This window comes from Muscardinus avellanarius, assembly GCF_963383645.1.
Source record: "Muscardinus avellanarius genome assembly, chromosome: 2".
In the NCBI taxonomy this organism is placed as follows: Eukaryota; Metazoa; Chordata; class Mammalia; order Rodentia; family Gliridae; genus Muscardinus; species Muscardinus avellanarius.
Genome location: NC_137787.1, coordinates 134,149,081 through 134,170,228, shown reverse-complemented (window position 1 = coordinate 134,170,228; position 21,148 = coordinate 134,149,081). Strand labels below are relative to the sequence as shown.

Genomic DNA, 21,148 nt, shown 5'->3' with positions numbered 1-21,148 from the left:
TTTGGAAATTTTTCTGCTATTATTTCCTTGAAAAGATTGTCAATCCCTTTGGTTTCACCTTCTTTTCTCTCCTCCATTCCAATTATTCTTAGGTTAGCTCTCTTAAAATGGGCCCATATTTCTTCAATGTCAGATTCTTGCTGTCGGATTTTTTTTTCTAAATTAGAAACTATGCGTTCATTTTTTGAATGATCATCTTCTAGGAGCGAGATTCTATTCTCCATGTGGTCTAATCGGTTGTTTGTACTTTGAATTGAGGCCTTTACTTCATTAATTGCATCCTTTATCTCTCTTTGGCTCTCTCTGAATTCTTTTTGAAACACCTCTATTATTTCTACAGTTATTTTCCTGATTTGATCTTCTATAAATCTCTGAATTTCTGTTTTATCAGGTTCTGATGTTGTGGGCTTGTGGGCATTCATTGCTCCATTGTTATTCCTCTTTCCCATGATTTCGGAAGTTTGTGCCTTCTCTGGGTTCCTCCCTGGGTCACTAGGACTTCACTTAAGGTGCTGTGGATCTCGAGTCTATGGTATCTCAGTTCCCATTACTCCTTTACTGGGTTGTATCACAGAGTCTCAGACCCTGGGAGTCGATCGAGGCTGCTTTAGACTATGGGGAGTGCCAGGTTGGGCGTTCTCCTATGGTGTAATATCTCTGCCACCACCACTCCCCCACTAGGTCAAGTCCCTGGGAGTGCAGTACTGGGATTTCTCCTCTAGCGGCCCCAGTTTGACTCACTGTTGAGTGGGCAGATGGAGCTGTCGTGGACTCGGTGAATTCGCTGCTGCTGCAGCCGGTAGCAATATGGTGCCGCTGCTGCGCCCTTAGCCATGAGGCTGGCGTATTTCTTTTCTGTTTTTGAACTCCTCTCTGAGTCCCTGCAGGGTGCGCTGAGCCATCCCCTAGGAGCTTTAGATGCTCCCTGCGCCGAGAAATCTGCCGAATCCCGCCCGGCTGTTCCGCAGCGGCTCACCTCGGCTCGCTGTCTGCTGCTCCTCTCTGGAGCCTGGTGGGCTGTTGAGTGAGTTGGTCTAGTGCCGTCCGGTGAACTCGCCGCTGCCGCCAGCAGTAAGGCGCTGCTGCTGCGTTCTCACGCGTGAGGCCAGCGTATCTCCTCTCTGGTTTCTAAGCTCTGTTATGAGTTCCCTTCCTCTGTGGAGCCTGGTGCTGCAAGGCAAAATGGCGCCTGCCGCTTCACGCCGCGGCTCCGGCTGCAGCGCTGCGGTCTGGTTTCTGGTGTCTCGTTTTTCCGGCCCTCTTTTTCTCTGTCCCTTAAAATTACATTTTTTGTTTCTCTGCTGATGGTATTTCTGGCTATGAAAGGCGCTGATTTTGTGGTAATAGAGATTGGTTGTTAGCGGGGTTTGTAAGCCCCGTTTTGCTCCGTCGCCATCTTTTTTTTTTTTTTTATGTGGTACTGGGGTTCCTGGAAGCCCTTCTACCTCTGGGCTACACTCCCAGACCTATTTTTACATTTTTATTTGGAAACAGGGTCTCCTAAGCCAGCGCTCGCGGCTGGCTTCGAACCTGCATGATCCTCCTGTCTCTGCCTCCCAAGCCCAGGGATTACAAGCGTGCGCCACCATGCCCGGCCCTATTTTTTATTCTTAATTTGAAACAGGGTCTCACTAAGTTGCGGAGGGCCTCACTAGCTGAAGGTGGCCATGAATCTGTGACCTTTTGTCTCAGTCTCCCAAGTACTGGGATTATAAGCGTGCACCACCACACCCAGCTGTATAATGAATTTTAGAATGAGACTCTTTTGTTCCAACCCTAAAGATTGATATATGCTAGGTAACTTTATTATAGGCAATGAAAACAAAAATATTTAATACGTATATTCTGATTTATTCTCTTTTGTTTTTTAATTACCAAGATATTTAGAACTGAGAGCATTTATTCATTCATCAGGTACATACTAAATGCTTTCTCTGTGTATCAGAACTAAGTATAGGCTTAGACAATACAAGTGAACAACATAGTGACAAAGTTACTGGAGAGATGGATAATAAAGAAGTAATAACCAAGCAAAATAATTATATTCTCTATTTGCAGAAATGGAACAAGAGCCACAAAATGGAGAACCTGCTGAAATTACGATCATCAGGGAAGCATACAAGAAGGCCTTTTTATTTGTAAATAAAGGATTGAATACAGATGAATTAGGTCAGAAGGAAGAAGCAAAGAACAACTATAAACAAGGAATAGGACACTTACTCAGGGGAATCAGCATTGTAGCAACAGAGCCTGAACACACAGGCCCTGAGTGGGAATCTGCTAGACAGATGCAACAGAAAATGAAAGAAACACTACAGAATGTACGCACCAGGTTAGAAATTCTTGAGAAAGGTCTTGCCACGTCTCTACGGAATGATCTTCAGGAAGTACCAAAGTTATATCCAGAATTTCCACCAAAAGACATGCAGGAAAAGTCACCAGAACCTCAGTCTGTCAATTCACCTCCTCAGTGTGCTGAAGTAGATGGAAACTCTTTAGCTGCAAGTGCAGGGTTGGTTGCTACATCTTCTCAGTCCTCACCCTCTTCAAGCCGCCCATCAGAAGCTCCTCCAGCATATACTCCTCAGGCTGCCGAGGGCCACTACACTGTATCCTATGGGACAGACTCTGGAGAGGTCTCGTCAGTGGGAGAAGATTTCTACAGGAATCATTCACAGCCGCCTCCTCTTGAAACCCTAGGGCTAGATGCAGATGAGTTGATTTTGATACCAAATGGAGTACAGATTTTTTTTGTAAATCCTGCAGGGGAGGTTAGTGCACCTTCATATCCTGGGTACCTTCGAATTGTGAGATTCTTGGATAATTCTCTTGATACGGTTCTAAACCGTCCTCCTGGGTTTCTTCAGGTAAGTCAGAGGAATATAAGCATATTTTGAAATATTTGAATATTTTTATTCATTAAAATTTATAATATGTCTAGGATAATAAGTACAAAAGGATCATTATAAATTCTGTTTCCTTTTAAATAATACTCCATGACATTTGTAAGTTCTGTATATATTTCCCTTTGATTTGTTTTGTTTTGTTTAGATCTAAACTCTTGATTTGGTATTAAATTTGTGACAATAGGACCCCAGGGAGACCAGAGGGTTAATTAGATACAAGATCAGAGATTTTAATTCTTTTTCTGAAGAAGAAATCGAGTAACTTTATTTTCAAAAGGGATGTATGTAAACTCCTGTGGCTATATACTGCTAAATATCCACAAATGGTATCAAGACACAGCTGAAGTTCTTCACTGGGCTAGAAGCATGGTTTTCAACAGGAGCAATTTTACTCTTCCAGGGAACTTTTGACAATATTGCAGACATTTTTGGTTGTCACAGGTAGGGCATAGCTGCTATTGGTATAGAAAATAGAAGCTAGAGATTTTGGCTATACAAATATCCACACAGGATATAGCCATCATCAGAAAAACAATGTATTCAGCCCAAAATTTCAGTCAGGCCAAGGTTGAGAAACAGTGATTCCCCCATGTCCTTCTTTACTTTCTTCTTTTTCCTCATTCTCTTCCTCGGTCTCGACCCCTTTGAGGAGTCACCACACTGGGAGTGTAGCTTGGAGGTAGAATGCCCTTGTGTTCTATCCCCAGTACCAAAATATTTTTTTTAAATCTGGACTAGTTATATGCATTATAAAAATGTATTTTTTTAATGTCACAATTGTAACTTTATGATGAAGTTAAATGAAATAATATAAAACAAATATTAAAGTAAATAGGGCTATAGTTTTGAGAAAAAAGTAAAGGTTATTCTAAAATGAGTAAAACCTAAAAATGGTTTTACTTACTCTTTCATGAACTCCTGAGAGCAGCTTGCTGCTCTTCACACACCAAAAGGCTTAGCGAGTAACCTTAGGCTATTGCAACTTGCCTGTCAGCACTCTGTCCCCCAACAGTTCCCCCTTTTTTATTATAGATCACAGAGGTAAAAGCCACTAGGGCTTGGTGTCCCCTTTCTGCCAAAAAATATTTCTTGATCAGAAGAAACATGAAAAATACATAGACTTAAAATCAATGCCGTAGCTCTGCTGTTTAAGCTATGTATTAGACTCTGCCACCAACCACGCGAATCTAATCCACTTAATTTGTTGCCAGCCAGTATGTCAGCTCTTCTATAGAGGTGGAATTGGGCAATTCAGAGGAGAAAGCTTTATTAATTTGCTGGTGCAGCTTATCAGTAGAAACAGTCAAATTATGATGAATATCCCATAAATGCATTTTTAATATATTCCATTTATGTTTAGAAGCATAGAACCTTTGAAGAGTAATACCAATTTGAGTGCTATTCCAATCACATCTAAGTAATATTTTTCTTTGAGTGACTAATATTTGCTTACCTAGCCAGGTAACAACTTGACCTAGCTCTTTAACCTTATCTTTAGGCCCTTTATCAATTAAATTTTGTTTTGCACAAAGATAATGAGAATCTTTATGTCTTTTTTTTTTTTTTTTTTTTTTTTTTTGGTGTACTGGGAGTGGAACCCAGAGGCTTTCTACCTCTGAGCTATACTCCCAGACCTATTTTATATTTTATTTGGAAACAGAATCTCACTAAGTTGCCAAGAGCCTCACTAAGTAACTGAGGCTGGCTTCAAACCTGTGTGATCCTCCTGTCTTAGCCTCCCAAGCGTGGGGATTACAAGCGTGCGCCACCATGCCCGGCTATGTCATTTTTTTATAAACTCTTTGGTCTATACAGAGGAATGAAAGGCTACCCCAACAACAGAGGCAGTGCTTACAATTGCAACCAATCCTAGAATAATTAGTATACCAATTTAACAAACCTTTTGGCACTCTGGCCTAATTTTTTAATAAGATGAACTACAAGTCCATCCATAGGTGATGCTTGCCAAGGCCTCCCAAGAGACACGGGAAGCCATATACTGCTACATGCTCTTAGTACAGTTACATTAGCATAATGAGGAATAACATTTGATGATATACAAGCACAATACAATAGCCACAAGAAACCAAGTTTTCATTATAATGAAATAGCAACTTGCCCACAGCTAATACAAAAGGCATTTTAATACAAGCAGCAACCGGTCTATAGATGCCTTGGGCAAAAGAGAAAGGAGATGTTGAGTTTTCTGTGCCAGAAAAATTCTCAGTCCAAAGTTCATTGAGAGTTGAGGCAGCAGCCAATTTCCATAAGTCCCATTGAGGGGGTCCAAAGGTGTGATCTTCAAGCTCAATATTTGGTCTAGGTGGGGCTCACCTGTAATCATTCCATCCAGGTAGCCAAAAGAGAAAGTAGTTTTCTTTTTATCTGCACATTTTCTCCACTTTATAGCAACAGAAGATGTGAAGTGGGTACAACTGCTATCTAGCTCTGTACACTTGCTAAGGAAACTCCCCCGAGGCCCCCACCCCATAAATGTATGATTATGCACAAATATTTTTCAGTACTAGATTGACATTTGTACCAAATGTCAAGTCTGAGAATAAAGAGAGGTTAGTCTATGGGTAAACACTGGGCAGGGTGGCTTCAATCCTTTGCCTACAGAGGGGATGACTCACATCAAACCATATGGATATAGTCTTTAACATTCCCATTCAAGTTCTCTGATGGTTCTGTGGAGGTAGAATATACACCCAATCCTGATCCCCTTTAGGCAAACACAATCCAGAGCCCGCACAAAGAGGAGGCTCATCATACCCCAGAGTGAAATTGTAAAAGATTCCCCCCTCCTCGGGGAAAGGTGATGGTCCTGTTTCCCAAGGAGGTGAGAGGAGGGTATCATTTACCAGAATGGAAACAGAATGTTCATTCCAGCCAACCACCTGCAACAAAGAAGTATGAGGAATATAGACCCAATATTGATAAGCACCTGCTTGAGTTGGCATAAGACTGTGGATGACAATCATAGCAAGAAACAGATTTTTTGGAGTACGCTCTCGACCTGTATTTGTGAAGACCTGAAGCCCTTGCTTAGTAAGGGTTATTATTTGCCCCTGCCAGGCCTGAGCCACTGCCTGGACATCCTGAAAGTTGAGAGCAGCCATCGCCTGCACTGGAATCTCTTTTATGTCGGCCATCTGCAAGAACACAAGCATACTTTCCTCCTTAAGTTATTAAAATTGTTTAGTGTATCCTGGATCCAAACTGGGTTATTGAGCAGTTGAACAGGAGCTTCTTCAAAGTGTTTTTTAGCAGCAGTAAGAATATCACCTTGTGGCAAATTTAAAAAATTAAGAGTAAAAAGAACTAAATGCAAGTTACGCAGGGAATACGTATTAAGAGGAACAACCTTGTTGGATCATTCTTGCAGGCTTAGAAGGGAAGTCAGAAAGGTCAGAAGCCCAGAAGTCTGACCATGCACTACATGCTTGGGAGACTTTTGCCAGATATCTCATTCCCCCCTTTTTTAATCATTTATTTATTTTTAATTGCATTTTTAAGTTACCATGGGCATGTTCATAAATACCCTGACCTTGAGGATTTATGGCAACCCTGTGAGATGTTTTATATTTTCATTAGCACAAAAGCGACTAAAGGCTATGGAAGTATATGCAAGACCATTATCAGTTTTTATACTAGCAGGCATCACCATTATGGCAAAGCATTCTATTAAGTGCTGACAAACTACTTTAGTACTTTACCAGTATGAGCAGAAGCCCATATAAAATATGAGAAGGTATCAATATAAATATGTATATAACTAAGTCTACCAAAAGCAGAGTAATGGGTAATATCCACTTGGCAGGTTTTATTAGGTATAATAATAACAAATTGGACTTCCCAGAAGATGGCAACCGAGTAAAGCAGCTTCTATGAGTACTGCTGACACTCGATCTCCATAGAGTCAAAAATAATGCCTTACCGAGTTAGAAAATACTATCAATAGAGAAATAAAAGCAATAAATACAAGAAACAGGAAAAAGAAGACTAGAAAAACCAGAGAAGCAGAAAAGAAATTGGTCTGCTGTGGCGGTGGCCATTGTGCCGACACCATCTTGCCTCACAGAACCAGACTCCAGGGAGGAAAAGCAAAGGAGCTGAAGCAACCAGTTGCAGTCCAGTCAGATGTAAGCTAGGAGTTCTTTCAGTGGGAACATGCGCTAACATCTTCAGTAGCCAAGCCCATCGAGGTCTCCAGGGATTCAGAGCAGAGCTTGAAACCAGAGGGGAGATACGCCAGCCTCATGGCTGAGGGTGTGGCAGTGACACCATATTTTCATCAGCAGCAGTGAATTCACCACGTCCACGAAAGCTCCAGCAGAAGCTCCAGCCCAGCACCACTACAATCCCTCTTCACTTGTACAAATCTCCTCTCTCCTGTCTATCCCTCTTCTTTTATTTTTATTGCTCCCTAGACCTGTATTGAATACAGTTCATATCACTATACCAGAAACTATACATTGGTTGCTAGAATTCTACTACATTGGTACTATCTCTAATCTCTAGTATATACTACCTTAACAAACTCATATTCTATTCGATCCTGTCTGAGACCTTACCCTATTCTTCCATTTACTCCTTCACTTCCCTCCTTACTCAACCTTCACTGTTGAACACAACTTGCCCTTGAATGTACGAGCTGACACCTAGAGACTGAAAGAAATCTACCAAAAGCAACAGGTACAAACTTCTGAAATAATGGGAAAGAGGAATAACAACAGAGCAAGGAGCTGTTACAACCCCACAATAACAGAACCTGATAACACAGAAATGGAGAGATTTCCCGAAGATCAAATCAGGAATGTAATTCAGGATTTAGAAAAGAATTTAGAGAGAGTCTGAAAGAAATAAAGGATACAATCATTGAAGTAAAGGCATCAATTCAAACTATAAAGAGTCAATTAAACCACATGAAGAATAGAATCTAGCTCCTAGAAGATTATCACTCCAAAAACAAATGCATAGTTTATAACAGAAAAAAACAATTTGTCAACAGGAATTGGACATTGAAGAAATATGGGCCTATCTTAAGAGAGCTAACCTAAGAATTATTGGAATAGAGAAGGGAAAATAAGGTGAAACCAAAGGGATCAACAATCTCTTCAAAGAAGTAATAGCAGAAAATTTTCCAAACATAGAGCAAGAGGTTGATACACAGGTTCAGGAAACATACAGAACTCCCTTTAGACAAGATCCAAGAAAAGGTTCCCCATGTCACATAATAGTTAAAATGAACAATGTAGAAACCAAGAAAAGAATCATAAAGGCAACAAAAACAAAAGGCCAAGTGACATTCAGAAGCAAACCAGTTAGAATTACTCCAGACCACCCGAACCAAGTCCTGAAAGCCAGAAGGGCATGGAGTAACACATTCCAAACTCTGAAAGAAAACAATTTTTAGCCAAAAATTTTCTACCCAGCAAAACTATCTTTCAAACTAGATGGGGAAATAAGAAGCTTCCATGACAAACAGATGCTGAAGGAATTTATGTCTTCAAAACCAGCACTAGAGAAAATACTCAGAGATTAACTACAAAGAGGAAGTAAGTAATACATGCCAGAACCAGGGAAACAAGAGCTTCCATTCAGCAGATAACTAAGCAAAAAAGAACAAACAGTATTTCAAACAAATAAAATATGAACATGTTAAGGAATTAAAATTACCTCTCAATAATCACACTGAATGTAAATGGCCTCAACTCCCCAATGAGAAGACATAAATTGGGAAAATGGATTACAAAACAGAACCCATCTATCTGCTGCTTGCAGGAAACACACAAGTAAAGATAGAAACAAACTTAAGGTAAAGGTCTGGAGCAAGGTAATACATGCCAATAGAACTCAAAGACAAGCAGGAGTAGCAACTATGATATCAGACAAGTTAGACTTCAAACCCATGCTTATTAAAAGAGACAAGATCATTTTTTACTGAAAAAGGAACAATCCAACAAGAGGAAATAACAATAATCAACATTTATTCTCCAAACATAGGTGCAGCTACTATCATAAAACAAACTCTCTGTGACATTAAACCACACATAAATACCAATACAATAATACTGGGAAACTTCAAAACCCCTCTCACACCACTAGACCGATCTAGACAAAAGGTCAATAAAGATGCCTCAGAACTAAAGAACACCATTAATCAAATGGGTCTGTTGGACACATATAGAACATTTCACCCAGCTACAGCGGAGTACACATTTTTCTCAGGTGCTCACAGAAACTTCTCCAAAATCGATCACATCCTGGGCCACGAAGTGAGCACTAGCAAATTCAAAACATGTGACATACTTGTGTCTTTTCATACCATAATGGAATGAAACTAGAAATCAACTATAAAAAGACCCAAAGAAACCACATGAACATGTGGAGGCTGAACACCACACTTCTGATGAAAAATGGATCATAGAAGACATAAGAGGTGAAATCTAGAAATTTCTAGAAACAAATGAAAAGATACAAAATATCAAAACCTCTGGGACACTTTGAAGGCAGTATTAAGAGGAAAGTTTATAGCACTGAGTGCTCACATAAAAACAAAATCATCAAATAAATAACCTAATGACATACCTCAAAGACCTTGAAAAACAGGAACAATCTAACCACAAAGCCAGTAGAAGACAGGAAATTATTAAAATCAGAGCAGAAATTAATGAAGTAGAGAATTAAAAAAAAAAAAAAACAAAATCAACCAAACCAAAACCTGGTTTCTTGAAAAAATTAACAAGATAGGTTAACCACTAGCCATCCAAACTAACAAAAGTAGAGAATCAATCCAAATTATGAAGATAAAAGATAAAAAAGGAGACATTACTACTGAAATCCAGAGGATTATCAGAAACTACTTTGAAAAAGTATACTCCAACAGAATGGAAAATCTGGAGGAAATTGACAACTTTCAAGATAAATACAACCTTCCTAAACTAAGTCAAGAAGATAGAGAACATTTAAATCAACCAATAAAAATCAAAGAGATTGAAACAGCAATAAAGAGCCTACCATCAAAGAAAAGCCCAGGACCAGATGGTTTTCCAAGAGAATTCTATAAAACCTTTATAGAAAAACTAATACTAATACTCTTCAATGTATTTCATGAAATAGAAAAAAATGGAACTCTCCCAAACTCATTCTATGAAGCCAACATCACATTAATACCAAAACCAAATAAAGGCAGTTCAAGGAAGGAGATCTGCAGGCCTTTATCTTTGATGAATTTGGATGCAAAACTGCTAAGCATAATACAACATGCATCCAAAAACACATAAAGAAAATCATACATCATGACCAGGTAGGGTTCATCCCAGGGATGCAAGGCTGGTTCAACATATGAAAATCAATCCATGTAATTCATCATATAAACAGAATCAAAGACAAAAATCTCATGATCATTTCAATAGAAGCTGGAAAAGCATTTGATAAAATCCAGCATCATTTATGATAAAAGCACTGCAGAGAATCAGAATAGAAGGACCATATCTCAACATCATAAAGGCAATCTACAATAGGCCCACAGCCAACATCATATTAAATGGGGAAAAACTTCAAGAATTCCCCCTAAAAAGAGGAACAAAGCAAGGATGTCCATTATCACCACTTCTCTTCAATTTAGTAGTAGAAACTCTAGCCAGAGCAATAAGGCAAGGCAAGGAAATCAAAGGAGTACAAATAGGGAAAGAAGAACTCAAACTTTCACTATTTGCAGATGACATGATACTATATTTAGAAAACCCAGTGAACTCAACCAAAAGGCTTATAGAACTGAACAAATTCAGCAAACTGCGGGATACAATATCAATCTTAAAAAACCAGAAGCTTTTCTGTACACCAATCATAAATTCCCTGAAAAAGAAATTCAGAAAACACTTCCACTCAGGATCTCCCACAAAAAAATACTTAGGCATAAACTTAACCAAGGAGGTAAAAGATCCCTACAAAGAAAATTATAAAACTTTGAAAAAAGAAATCGAAGAAGATCTTAGAAGATGGAAAGATCTTCCATGTTCATGGATAGTCAGAATAAATATCATTAAAATGGCCATCCTTCCAAAAGTGATCTACAGATTCAATGCAATGCCTATTAAACTACCAAGATCATTCCTCACAGACATAGAAAAATCAGTCCTTAAATTCATTTGTAATAACAAAAAGCCCAGAATAGCCAAAATAGTGCTCAGCAACAAAAACCATGCAGGAGGAATCAGAATATCTGACTTTAAACTATACTACAAAGCCATTGTACTAAAAATGGCTATTTGTACCATTTTGTACTGCATGGTACTGGCACAAAAACCAATACATAGACCAATGGAGCAAAATTAGAGGACCCAGAAACAAGTCCACACACTTTCAGCCAATTGATTTTTTACAAAGGGACCAAAAACATACACTGGAAAAAAGATAACCTGTTCAACAAATGGCGTTGGCAAAACTGGTTAACCATATGCAGAAAATTGTAACTTAATCCCACTTTCTCACCCTGAGCAATAGTCAATTCAAGATGGATCAAAGACTTGGAAATTAGACCAGAAACCTTGAGGCTCCTTGAAGAGGGCATACGTCCAACACTGTAACAAATAGGCACAGATAAACACTTTCTCAACCAGACAGCAAAGGCACAACAAACTACAAGGCGAATCAATACTTGGGATTGCATGAAACTGAAGAGCTTCTGTTCAGTAAAGGAAACTGTCAAGAACCTCAGTCAAGAGCCAACAGAATGGGAGAAATTTTTTGCCACCTACCCCTCCGATAGAGGGCTAATATCTAGAATATAGAGAACTCAAGAAACTCAACACTAAAAAAAAAAAAAAAATCAATCAAAAAATGGGCAAGTGAACTAAATAGACACTTCACGAAAGAAGAAATACAAATGGCCAATAAATGCATGAAAAAATGCTCAACATTTTTGGCAGTTAGCTGCAAATCAGAACTACCTTGTGATTTCACCTAACTCCAACTAGAATGGCAATCATTCAGAACACAAACAACAATAAATGCTATCGAGCGTGCGGAGAAGTGAGAAGTCTAAAACATTGTTGGTGGGATTGCAAATTATTGCAACGTCTTTGGAAAACAGTATGGAGAATCCTCAGAAGAATGGGAACAAATCTACCATTCGATCCAGGAATACCACTTCTGGATATCAACCCTAAAGAAAGGAAACCAAACTACCAAACTAATGCATGTGTATCTATGTTTATAGCTGTACAATTCACCATAGCCAAACTATGGAACCACCCATGAAGTTCATCAACAGATGAATGGATTACAAAACTGTGGGATATGTACACAATGGAATTTTCCTCAGCCATAAAAAAATACACAGATGCCAGGCGTGGTGGCCCACACTTGTAATCCCCGTACTTCGGAGGTGGAGACGGGGATAGTGCAGGTTCGAAGCCAGCTGTGCTGGCTTAAGAGACCCTGTTTCCAAATAAAAAAAGTATAAACTAGGTCTGGGAGTGTAGCCCAGAGGTAGAAGGGCTTCCACCACCACAAAAAGAAAAACAAATACACACACACACACACACATACACACACAGTTGCGGTATTTAAGGAAATTGATCTTTACTAATTTGTAGATGGATAACATGAGGAACAAAACCAGCTAATTGCCATACTGAAGCCGCCCTTGACCAATCAATAATGCAGTAAGATCAATATAAGTTATTAAGGATTTAGTAAATCTATGTTTAGTAAATATTCATTTTAAAGGTTTATCCCCTTGAGCTAAAACGTCAGTAGGCCATGTAGGTGTAGGCAAAAAGACCAGTTTTATAGTTAGTAGAGGATTAATGTGAAATGCAAATTGTTTATAAATGCTATGCTACACTAAGGAAATTTTATCTCAAGCTTGAGAAGTTAATGTGTGAGGGCTACTAAGATCGCTGTCTCCTTTAAGGTTATCAAATAAATTATCTAACTCATAGGTGGCAATCCCAAGAGTAGATCATACCCGATCGATTTTCTAATAATTTTTGAAAGTCATTAAGTATTTTTATTTTTATTTTTTCAGTACTGGGGATGGAACCCGGGGGCATTCTACCTCCAAGCTACACACCCCAGCTCAATATTCTTTAAATATTTATTTATTTATTTATTTTTATTTTTTATTTTTTGGTGGTACTGGGGTTCCTGGAAGCCCTTCTACCTCTGGGCTACACTCCCAGACCTATTTTTATTTTTGGAAACAGGGTCTCTTAAGCCAGTGCGGCTGGCTTCGAACCTGCGCAGTCCTCCTGTCTCCGCCTCCCAAGCGCAGGGATTACAAGCGTGCACCACCACACTCGGCTTATTCTTTAATTTTTGAAATGGTTTTACTGAGTTGAAAAGGGCCTAAGCTGAGGCTGTCTGCAAACCAAGATCCTCCTGTCTCAGCCTCCCAAATGCTGGGATTACAAGTGTACATCACCACCTGGCATAATTTATTTTTATGAATAGAAGCAAGCATTTTACAATGTATCCAAGGTAAGTGCAGAGCGGTGCCCTTTGAATTTTATCCTCAGTGATCACAAGGCCATACTTAAGTAAATATTGAGGTAAAATATTTTCTATCTTATCTATATGATTAGGATAAGGATAGGCAATCAGAATATTATCCATAAAATGAATAATTTTATCTTTAGGATAGGATTGGTGTAGAAGCAATAAGGCATGTGTTACAAAATACTGACACATGGCAGGAGAATTTACCATTTTTTGAGGTAGCACATTCACTGATATAGATCATAGGATCCTCATTATTTAAGTAAGGCAAAGAAAAGGCAAATCTCTATCTTCATCATGAAGAGGAATAGTTTAAAAGCAGTCTTTTATATCAATAATAAAGTCCAATTAGCAGGTACCATGGCAGGGTTAGGCAAGCCAGGCTGCAATGCCCCCATAGAAATCATAGACTCATTAATTTCTCTGAGATCTATAAGTAGTCTTTATTTTTCATATTTCTTTTTCATGACAAAAATAGGGGAATTTTAGGGAGATTGAGATAGCACTAAGTGTCCTTTAGATTATTGCTTGGGTACTAGTTTTATGGCAGCATTTAATTTTTCTTTGGTTAAGGACCACTGCTCCACCTACACAGGTTTATCAGATTTTTATTGGATTTTTACAGGAGAAATTAGAACAGTGGTCCCTACCCAAAATGGGAAGGTATAACAATTTTGGCTTTTCATTGTTGCAAAAGGTCTCTGCCCCATAAGGTAACAGGTACCAGCAACCCATAAGGCATCAGACTAGTGAATTGTTGTTTGGGCCCAATACAAGGAAGAATAAGTGAACTTTGATATATTTTAGCAATTTTTTGATTAGATAAAATATAGAGTATGGTATTTTTTTAATAGGCTAGGCTTTAGGCCAATGTTGAGCTGTAATTATAGTTATATCAGAGCCAGTATCCAGTCCTAAATATTTCTTTCCATTATTAGAAACAGATATTTGAGGCTGTGTTTCTTGATATTTTGTTAGCCCACGCTAACAAATTTGTTAATATGTAATAAAAATGCATTTGTTATCAGAAGTATTTGTAACCAAATATAGTAGCAAAATCAATTGAACAAAACAACTGCTTTTAGTGACATAAGGAACAGCGGATTGCATTACCACTAGAATTTTTCAGGTAAAATCAGAATCTATACTTACACATCTTAAAGTCAATCATTAAGCCAAGCATGGGTAGGAGGGATGGGGAGGGAATGGGGTGGGGATTGGGTAAGGGCTAATTGGGTGAAGTATGCATGTAGGTCTCCACAAGTCTTTTATCCCATTAAGATGTGTGACTACAGTGCACCAATAAAAACAAAAAGAAAAGAAAATTCATAAAAAGAATTTGAAAATGCTTATTTGGCACTGTTTAGAAAATGGTCAGATTTGAGTATTTAAGTTCCTGTTTATATTTTGTCGGTCAGAAATGATGGTAGTATATCAAAGTTTTCCATCATTTATATGAAAGAGTGTTCTGGGTATTAAGCACAGTTATATTTTGGTTACTAAGAGTATGTAATATTTGGGAATTAAAAGTTATATTTTGGTTACTAAGAGTATGTAATATTTGGGAATTCTGATTTAAACTTAATCTCTTGACTTTAGATAGCCAGGATGTGTGACCTTAAGTTTTGGAATATGTTGTAGGATCACTGTGTCTCTTTGCTTTGATTTCACAATATATAGTGAGTCCATAAATGTAACTTAATCTCTTCTGGCTCTGTCATGGCAAATTCACTTGGGTTTAGTTAAAAAAAAAAAAAAAGTGTTCTACATTGTAAGTGCAGGGATTTTTTTTTCTTTTTCTTTTTTTTTCTTTTGTGGTACTGGGGGTGTAACCCAGGGGCATTTTACCTCCAAGCTATACCCCCCAGCCCTACTTTTTATTCTTTATTTTGAAATAGGGTCTCACTAGTTGCAATGAGCCTCATTAAGTAGCTGAGGCTGTCCGTGAACCTCGATCCTCCTGCTGGGATTACAAGCCTGCACCACCATGCCCAGCTTGGGTTTTTAATTAAAATAATTGCTTGGCTTTTCTGGTTCAAAGTATATGTTTTCAAATCCTAACTTTACTTTTTAATTACTAACAGCAACTGAATTGACCTATTTGTTCCTCAGTTTTCTTGTACATAAAATGACAGTAGTACTAACCAACTTTGAAATGGAAACAACCTAAATATCCATCAGTTAATGAATGGATAAAGAAAATGTGGTACATATGGTCAATGGGATACTATTTACCATAAACAAAAGGATGAAATCCTGTCATTTGTAGCAGCATGGATGGATCTGGAGAGTATTATGTTAAATAAAAAATAAACCGAGCACAGAAAGACAGAAACTGCACGATCTTACTCATTGTTGATCTTGTAGAAATTGAGAATAGAATGGTGGTTACCAGAGGTCTGGGGATGTGGAGCAGGACTGGGAAAGGCTTGGGAAAGAGCAATCAATGGGTACTGAGTTTTAGGCAAGAGCAAGAAACTATGTATTGCCATAATAGGATGACCATAGATAACAGTAATGTGCAGTAAATTTCAAAGAGCTAGAAGAATGGGTGTTGAAAGTTTTTACCATATAGAAATGTTTGAGGAAATATATATTTTTAACCTGATTTAAACATTATCCAGTGTATATATGTATTGAAACATTACATGGTACCCCATTGATTCATATAATTTTTGTGTTTTATATATTTGTTAAAATTAATTTTTTAAATACTGGTTTCATAGGGTTATTGTACTAAGTCAGCAAATATATGTGTAGTACTGGAAAGTGGTTTGTGTTTATTATAACAGGGATGTCAAATTTGAATAACTGAAAAATCTTAATCTACATTGATCATGATTTTTTTCAGAAAATTTATTTATTTATTTATTTGCACATATATATGATATATAAAACACTTTTCCGAGCTTTTAAACATAGCTGAAACTAATGCATATAAGAAATTAAACTAAATGATATATTCGTCCTAACACTAATTGTAATCCTAATTCTAAACGTATGTGAAACTCTTAAAATACACTGAAATTGAACATAATTGCACATATATATGACATGTAAAACACTTTTCCAAGCTTTTAAACATAGCTGAAACAACGCATATAAGAAACTAAACTAAATGTTATATTCGCCCTAACGCTAACTGTAATCCTAGTTCTAAACATATGGGAAAATCTTACAATACACTGAAATTGAACATAATTGCACATATATATGATAAGAAAACACTTTTCCAAGCTTTTAAACATAGCTGAAACTAATGCATATAAGAAATTAAACTAAATGTTATATTCGTCCTAATGCTAACTGTAATCCTAATTCTAAACAAATGTGACACTCTTAAAATACACTGAAATTGAACATGATTTCACATATATATGATATGAAAAACCCTTTTCCGTGCTTTTAAACATAGCTGAATCTAACGCATATAAGAAGCTAAACTAAATGTTATGTTCGTCCTAACGCTAACTGTACTCCTATGTCTAAACATATGTGAAACTCTTACAATACACTGAAATTGAACATGATTTCACATATATATGATATGTAAAAAACTTTTCCAAGCTTCTGAACATAGCTGAAACTAATGCATATAAGAAACTAAACTAAATGTTATATTCATTCTAACGCTAACTGTAATCCCAATTCTAAACCAATGTGGAACTCTTACAATACACTGAAATTGAACATGATTTCGCATATATATGATATGTAAAAAACTTTTCCAAGCTTCTAAACATAGCTGAAACTAATGCATATAAGAAGCTAAACTAAATGTTATATTCGTCCTAACACTAACTGTAGTCCTAAGTTTAAATGTATGTGAAACTTACAATACACTGAAATTGAACATAATTGCACATATATATGACATGTAGAACACTTTTCTGAGCTTCTGAACATAGCTGAAACTAACACATATAAGAAACTAAACTAAATGTTATATTCGTCCTAATGCTAACTGTAATCCTAATTCTAAACATATGTGAAACTCTTGCAATACATTGAAATTGAACATAATTGCACATATATATGATATGAAAACACTTTTCCGAGCTTTTAAACATAGCTGAAACAAATACATATAAGAAACTAAATGTTATATTCGTCCTAATGCTAACTGTAAATCATTATTCTTTTAAAGTTGGAATAATGGGCTATTTAAGGCCATTAGTTTTATGACTGTTATTAATGGAGCAATAGAATTTTTAGCAGTGCTTATTGGAGGAAAATCAGGCTAACAAACTAGAAATAAATAGGGTTTATTGATGTTGATGCTTCTATAAAACCTTTAAAATACATTTTAAATTTTGAAATGTTCACTCTAATATAGCAATTTTTATTAAAATCTAGATGAAAATCTGTTCCATTCATTGGTTTTTCTTTTTCTTCTAATTCTTTCAGGTTTGTGATTGGTTGTACCCTCTGGTTCCTGACAGATCTCCTGTTCTAAAATGTACTGTGGGAGCCTACATGTTTCCTGATACAATGTTACAAGCAGCAGGATGCTTTGTGGGGGTTGTCTTGTCCTCTGAGCTGCCTGAAGATGATAGAGAACTCTTTGAGGATCTGTTAAGACAAATGTCTGACCTTCGGCTCCAGGTACCTTGTGTTATCATCTTTAAGCTAAAACAACTTTAACATAAGCACTTACACTTTTAAGGAAATTATAATAACTTCTAAGGTAATCAAAGCTAGGAGACTGAGAATGTATATTTCTTTTTGTATTTATAACTCCATCCTGAGAATTTGCTGTGAATAGCGGATAAGAACATAGGCTCTGGAGCCCAGTTACTTGGGATTGAATTCAAATTTTGCTGCTTAGTATCTGTTTAACTCAGCTCTTGCTGGACCTTTTTTTTACTTTAGTGTCCTTATTGTGAAATGGAATAATGACAAATATTTCCACCTTATTGGGCTATTTGTTTTACCACTCAATTGGAAAAAACTGAACTGGTGGAACTAAATCTTGAAGGTAGTGTTAGCTCTAGCAGATAGGTTGTTAGATAGTCTAGGAGTATAACTGACATTTTAGGATTAAATTTTGGTTGAGAGAATTATCTTTGTTCTCATGAATGAAGGTCAAATCAGAAATAAAATGTAGTTAAATTATGATCATGCTATGTACTTTCATTATTTAGCCTTTTTCCTCTGCCCACTTGTCTGGCATAGGGAGTTTAACATAGATTAATATGAAGAGGTTTCCCAGTGGTCTTACCTATCCTATTATTCGACTACAAAAATATTTTTGTTTCTAAATATTTAGTTACCTATGATTGAATGACATTAACTATGTGATAGTAGTATTCTTTCCCTCAATTAGTGATATTTGAAATCCATTATTTTACCTGGTACAATGTTAAATGATGGAATGGGAAGAGTGAAAATAAGACAGATAAAAAAGTGTGTGTGTGTGTGTGTGTGTGTGTGTGTGTGTGTGTGTGTGTGTCCTAGTTTTCAGGCACCTGAGCATGACCTGGTGATCACGCCAGTTCTTAAGAATGCCCAACAAATGTTTAGCCTATATTAACAAAATATGTGACCACCATACAGAAATATGTAGCCTTACTAACTGAATGAAGTGGTCTGTGAAAGTATTCACAGACCTGATATGGAGTCATTTCTCGTTTACCTCTACATTCATTGACCCATATTATTGGGCTTTAAGAAATAAATTAAATAGACTTTTAAGTTATGATATATGTTATTTTCTGTGTTCAAGTTTATTTTTTGGTTGTATATTTAGTTTGCTCTATTGTTTCAGAACTTCAATTGTAAACAAAAAGTAGTTGCAAAATTTTTGCTTATTTTTAACTTTTAAGCATTCATTGAGCAAACTAAGTGCTAATAGAATACCTTAGTATTAAATACAGAAAATAAAAAAGCTTTCTAATAATGTAGAATAGTTATACATAGTTTTGTTAATTGCCTTTAAACTTATTTTAATCTCATATATCATAAAATTTATTATTATTTAAACTCAATTGTCATATCTGATTTAAAGATAACTTATACCAGCAACTGCTATTAGTGATCTTTTGTACTTTGTCTTTTGGAATTTATTTTAGACCATATGCTCTAAACCAGAGAACTCAAGAGGCTTAAGGTTTGACAATGAGATAAAACAAAAGTTAAGGAAAAGAAAAATGGTTGTATTTATCATTTGTTAAACACTGACATTTGAACAAGTATATCATGAGAACATGGTATAGTGTATCTGGAGGAAAGTCATCTAAGGAAAGTGTTTTGAGCTCAGCTTAGCCTTTGCTCCCTAGGCCAACTGGAACAGGGCAGAAGGAGAAAATGAATTCCAGATCCCTGGAAGACAACCCTCTGACCAGGTGAAGGGAGCTTCTGGCACTGATGTGAGCCAGTTGGGTCCTTCATTAGATCAAGGCAACAAGGATGTGCGTCTTAAAGGAAAGCGTGGAAAAAAGGTAATTGAGGGAGTAATATGAAGTATGTACTCTCCTAGTGGTAACTTTGATCAGTTTCTTGTATTTATATGATCAAATCCCTCTTTCCTAAAACACCTCTACATGTCCAGACTTCAAGTAACAGAGTAAAGTAAAAAAACAATTAGACTCAGCTTCAATATTTCTCAAGTATTTTGTTAAACTATTTTTAAAGATAGATAGATTTTTCCCAGTTATTTTAAAGAATTCTATAATCACATTAATGATGTGCTTGTTTTTTATTGTTTTGTATTGTTTTTCACTTGACTCTCCCAGGACTTGAGGCTAGGTATGCTACCTTCTCTTTCTTGCAATCTGACATTATTTTAATTCATCTTCTTACTTTTTTATGAATTGGCAACAGCACTGAGATTTGCTTTCTTAAAACATAATTAGTGTTCCTTTTTCATTTCTATATATCCTCCTGTTTTTTTATTTTAAGTGAAGTTATTTCTGTTGAACACTTTGATGATTTTCAAGTGTTTTTTTTTTTTTTCTTTGCATGATACTGGGGATTTAACCCAGGGGCATTCTACCTCCGAGGTACACTGCAGCCTTATTTTTTATTCTTTATTTTGAAACAGGGTCTCACTAAGTGGTTGAGGCTGCTGCAAACCTCTGATCCTCCTGACTCAGCCTCCCAAGTAGTAAAGTAGTGGGGTTAGATAAGTGCTTTAAGTTATTCTGTAATACTGTGCTGTCTGAGTTAATTTCTTTAGTTCTTATGGTAAATTAATTTAGCTTTGAGATTTTGGGTGTTGGCCCTAGCTATCACAGCAGCTATTATAAATTAGCAAAGTATTTCTATCTTTCTAATTTTCATTTCAATGGAATTACAAGTTGTTCTGTGTTTAGATGTTTTGTTTCAACTTAGACTTTTACTTGATCCCTACCTAAGCCATTTTTGTATATATCTTTTCTTATTGAGTCATTTAACAGAAATCTTTTAACTTTATTTGAGTACCATATACATAATATCTAAGGGATGATATTTGTATAAAGGAACAAATAATTTAAATGTTGTAGTTATGTTGTTCTTCAGATCATACCAGTGGTGGCTTACATAGGAGCAGAGCAATTTTTATCTTTTTTTTTTTTTGCAGGTCTGGGGATGGAACCCAGGGGCATTTGACTTCTAAGCTACACCTCCTGCCCTATTTTTTATTCTTTATTTTGAAACCAGGTCTCACTAAGTTGGGGAGGGCTCACTAAGTAGTTGAGGCTGTCCGTGAACCACTATCTTCCGGTCTCGGCCTCCCGAATACTGGGATTACA

At 36.8% G+C, this 21,148-nt stretch overlaps 1 protein-coding gene across 1 annotated transcript in view; it reads left to right on the top strand.

The window, feature by feature from the left end:
* Positions 1-2,060: 2,060 nt before the first annotated feature.
* SPART (spartin) overlaps positions 2,061-21,148 on the top strand; it is a gene marked incomplete at both ends in the record, with an annotated part of 36,472 nt that continues 17,384 nt past the window's right edge. The window contains 3 exons of the mRNA XM_080689922.1: positions 2,061-2,867; positions 17,823-18,020; positions 19,694-19,855. Of these exons, the coding sequence (XP_080546048.1) occupies positions 2,061-2,867; positions 17,823-18,020; positions 19,694-19,855 (1,167 nt within the window). The remainder of the gene's footprint in view (positions 2,868-17,822; positions 18,021-19,693; positions 19,856-21,148) is intronic.